At 41.3% G+C, this 3,191-nt stretch overlaps 1 protein-coding gene across 1 annotated transcript; it reads right to left on the reverse strand.

The window, feature by feature from the left end:
* Positions 1-1,335: 1,335 nt before the first annotated feature.
* dnaaf10 (dynein axonemal assembly factor 10) lies at positions 1,336-2,746 on the reverse strand (the record flags this gene model as incomplete). Its single annotated transcript, XM_010774507.1, has 3 exons — positions 1,336-1,495; positions 2,404-2,519; positions 2,645-2,746. Coding segments are annotated over 3 exons (378 nt in total), but the record flags the coding sequence as incomplete, so codon positions are not given.
* Between the last annotated feature and the right edge of the window lie 445 nt (positions 2,747-3,191).

Here is a 3,191-nt window from a genome sequence, read left to right on the forward strand (position 1 = left end):
GTATGATGCCATGGAAAAGAGACTAATAAAACAAACTATATCCTACTTCAAACTCACGACATTCATAGCCGGAGCCATACATCAGCCGGTATAACATCAGCGGTATACGCCGCAGGAACATTCCTGAAGTCAAAAATGGTAAAAAACCCTTTCAAAGACCGTTTTTTCAAGAGGCCATTTCCCTCATAACATTTTAGACTCCCTCATCGCCACTTTGGTTATTAACCGGTTACCTGTGCGACACACTTTACCTCACATTTTGGGAACTACAGTATACAGTATTGAATCTTGCTGTCCTCCTTACTCTTCCAACCCATTTGCCGAGCAAACTTGGCATTTCCCCATAACGATGTGCTTCACGCAAACCGGCGTAAAGCCGGAGCCGCTTCGCGCGTCTATCACAGCAGTGAGGTGCGACTGTCCTGTCAGATGACGTCAATACCAACGGGACGCCCATAAATCAAACTACACAGATCACACACTTACACACCTACGCAATGTATTCACATTTCAGGCACGGGCACTGATTAGGAATGAAATACCTCTTTTGGGACAACGTTGACGTACCTTATGAAAAACAAACCTACAAAATTGTTAATAAGCTGTGGAAAATGCGTTTGAATAGCGCGCATTTTCGCTAAATTTGATTTGATCAACTTTGTAATTCATTTTGTAGAGACCCCGCGGGACCCACCCTGTAAATAATAGAACAAAAAGTATAGGTCCTACGTTTAACTCAAACTTATAGACATACATTTACTAGCTTCAAGAATCCACTTGCCAGTTTATTCCTACTTGTTTTAAGTTGTTTCGCATAAATGATAGAAACAAACATTCAGAGCTTTGTGTGACTGATGGGAGCTACGCAGATTATCTTAATTTTTTAGATCAAGACTTAATTCTGGGGATGTATAGCAGACTGATATATCATAAAAGGGTGGATGCTAATGGACTTCACTTGGGTTTTCAATGTTGCAGACCTCTGATCGCTAAAAAAAACGGGACAAATAAATTTATAAAAGCGGGAGGCCCTCTGATCTCTCATGAGATGAGGCCAAACACTTGGCTGGTGAAGCTCAATCCCAGTTTAAGTGTGTTTTCTAACATTTTCCCTAACAAAAAAGCCCCACTTCTTCTCAGGGCTGGACCGGCGCCGGGTGTCATTTTGGGCCCGGCGTGTCACAAATAGCCCCAGAGAAGTATTAAGACAAACACGACCCCAAACACTTTCAGCTGTGAAAATGGCCAAAACGATTTCCCCCTCTGTATCACACAAATGTAAAAATAATAATAATAACAACCGTTTGACATTTTTCCCATTCGGGGGAGCCAAACATCCGTCTGCGCCCGGGTCGATTACCTTTTCTGAGACGGAGCTGAAGCCCTTGGTGGGGTGTTGGGTCCTCATGTCAAACACGTGGAATTTTCCCTCCAGTGACGTGGCAACCAGTTTATTCATGTTGATGTCTTTCCTGTCAAACTCCACGCAGCATACCTGGCCATGATGTAAGAAAACACAACAGTCACTCGCTGGACATTCACCGAAAACTATTATCCTTACAACAGAATGTTTGTTGAAATGGACGTTAAAAACCCCTGGTGAGTTAATGGAGGTGATGAATAAGAGAAGGCTTTCTGTCCCCAGAGTAAAAGCTAACATGGTGAAGCAGTGTTCAGTTATTATGCTCCATATATCTGGGGAGAACTCTCTAAATACTGCAGGTCCGCTTCAGCTCTCACTTCTTTTGAATCAAGGCCGAAAAGATTCATTTTTTGCTTCTGCCTTTTTTAAAAGCAAATAATTATGAATATCTTTAACTGCACTGTAACTTGTATTTTATACCTATCTTATTTTATTTTGCTTTAAAATGTAACTATCTTGATTTGTAAATGAATGTTTTGAAATGGATTGAAGTGTGAAGTTTATGATTTGTTTTTCTTGCACTTGTAATGTTTATTTTGTAAAGTGCTCTCTCTATATAAATGAACATGCCTTGCCTTAACTCGCCTCTTGAAATCAGTGCAGTGCTTTGTAAATGGTGTGTGAGGGTAACATGCATACAGACTTCCTCTGTGGTTTTATGAGCAGGGAAGTCATTTTGAGCTGTCTCCAAATCTGTCTCAGTGTGTGTCTAGGACTCAATCAGGTAGCAGTGCAAGAGAAAAACAAATGTATGTTTACACGGTTTGTCCGAATAGAAACATGAGTATTAATATGAGGACTACTCTCAGCGCTCACTGAGTCACTTTGTTCCCCTTTTCTTCAGAAGTGGTTGTAATGTTCTTGCCGTGGAGCCACGCTGTCTGACTTTAAGAAATGGAGAGGAAAATGTTCTCCTGAAGTGTTCAACATCAACACCCACACACCACTTATTAGAACATGTTTTCTTATGTTCACCTCACCCCGTTTTTAATGTTGGTTTCCCACCGTAGAGACATGTTTCTCAAGTCAAAGAGTTTGATGTCGCCGTTGTCGTAGCCAGCACACACACAGCGGTCCTGATCATTAAAGGCATGACCTGTGATGAAAGGGTCAAAGGAACAGTTAACAGTGCTTTCGTTCATAATGGTTAAAGAACACTTAACCAGAAGTTTGAAACAGGACTGGTCTTTTGGAGAGATGAAATGTTTTTCTTTCACACACCTAATGCAACCGTCCAGCAGTCTCTCTTAGTTTCTCCTTCCCCGGGCTCCATGTTGGCTACAGGTGAATCCTTCTGTCGGGTATCCCACACCTTTACTGTCCCTGAACACCAGAGAGAGTTTTACATTAAGCTCTCTTCAAGATTCAAGGCTTTTATTGTCATGTGTGCATAGCTACAGTGTAGTTATGACAATGAACATCTTAGGTCACAGGCTCCTCCAACAGTGCAACACATTAACACAGATAATAGTGGAAGTAAATAAAATGATATAATAGAAGTAGTGCAGAATAGTCTACAAGTAATTGGAATATTGATTTATATAAGATGCAAACAGATGAATGTTATGGATGTTCTTTCAAAAGTTCAGGTGGGGCCTCATGTATAACGCCGTGCGTAGGATTCACGTGGGAAGGTTGCTTACGTAGTAGAAATCCGAAAAATAGGTACATAAATGTTCCGACAATTTCCGATTCAATGAACATTGCGTACCGGCGAGGAAAGTGCGTACGACACTTCCTACGCCGGTTTCCCTTTATAAATCCCAAT

The sequence above is a fragment of the Notothenia coriiceps genome, unplaced genomic scaffold, assembly GCF_000735185.1.
Source record: "Notothenia coriiceps isolate Sejong01 unplaced genomic scaffold, NC01 NC01_scaffold00014087, whole genome shotgun sequence".
Lineage (NCBI taxonomy): Eukaryota > Metazoa > Chordata > Actinopteri > Perciformes > Nototheniidae > Notothenia > Notothenia coriiceps.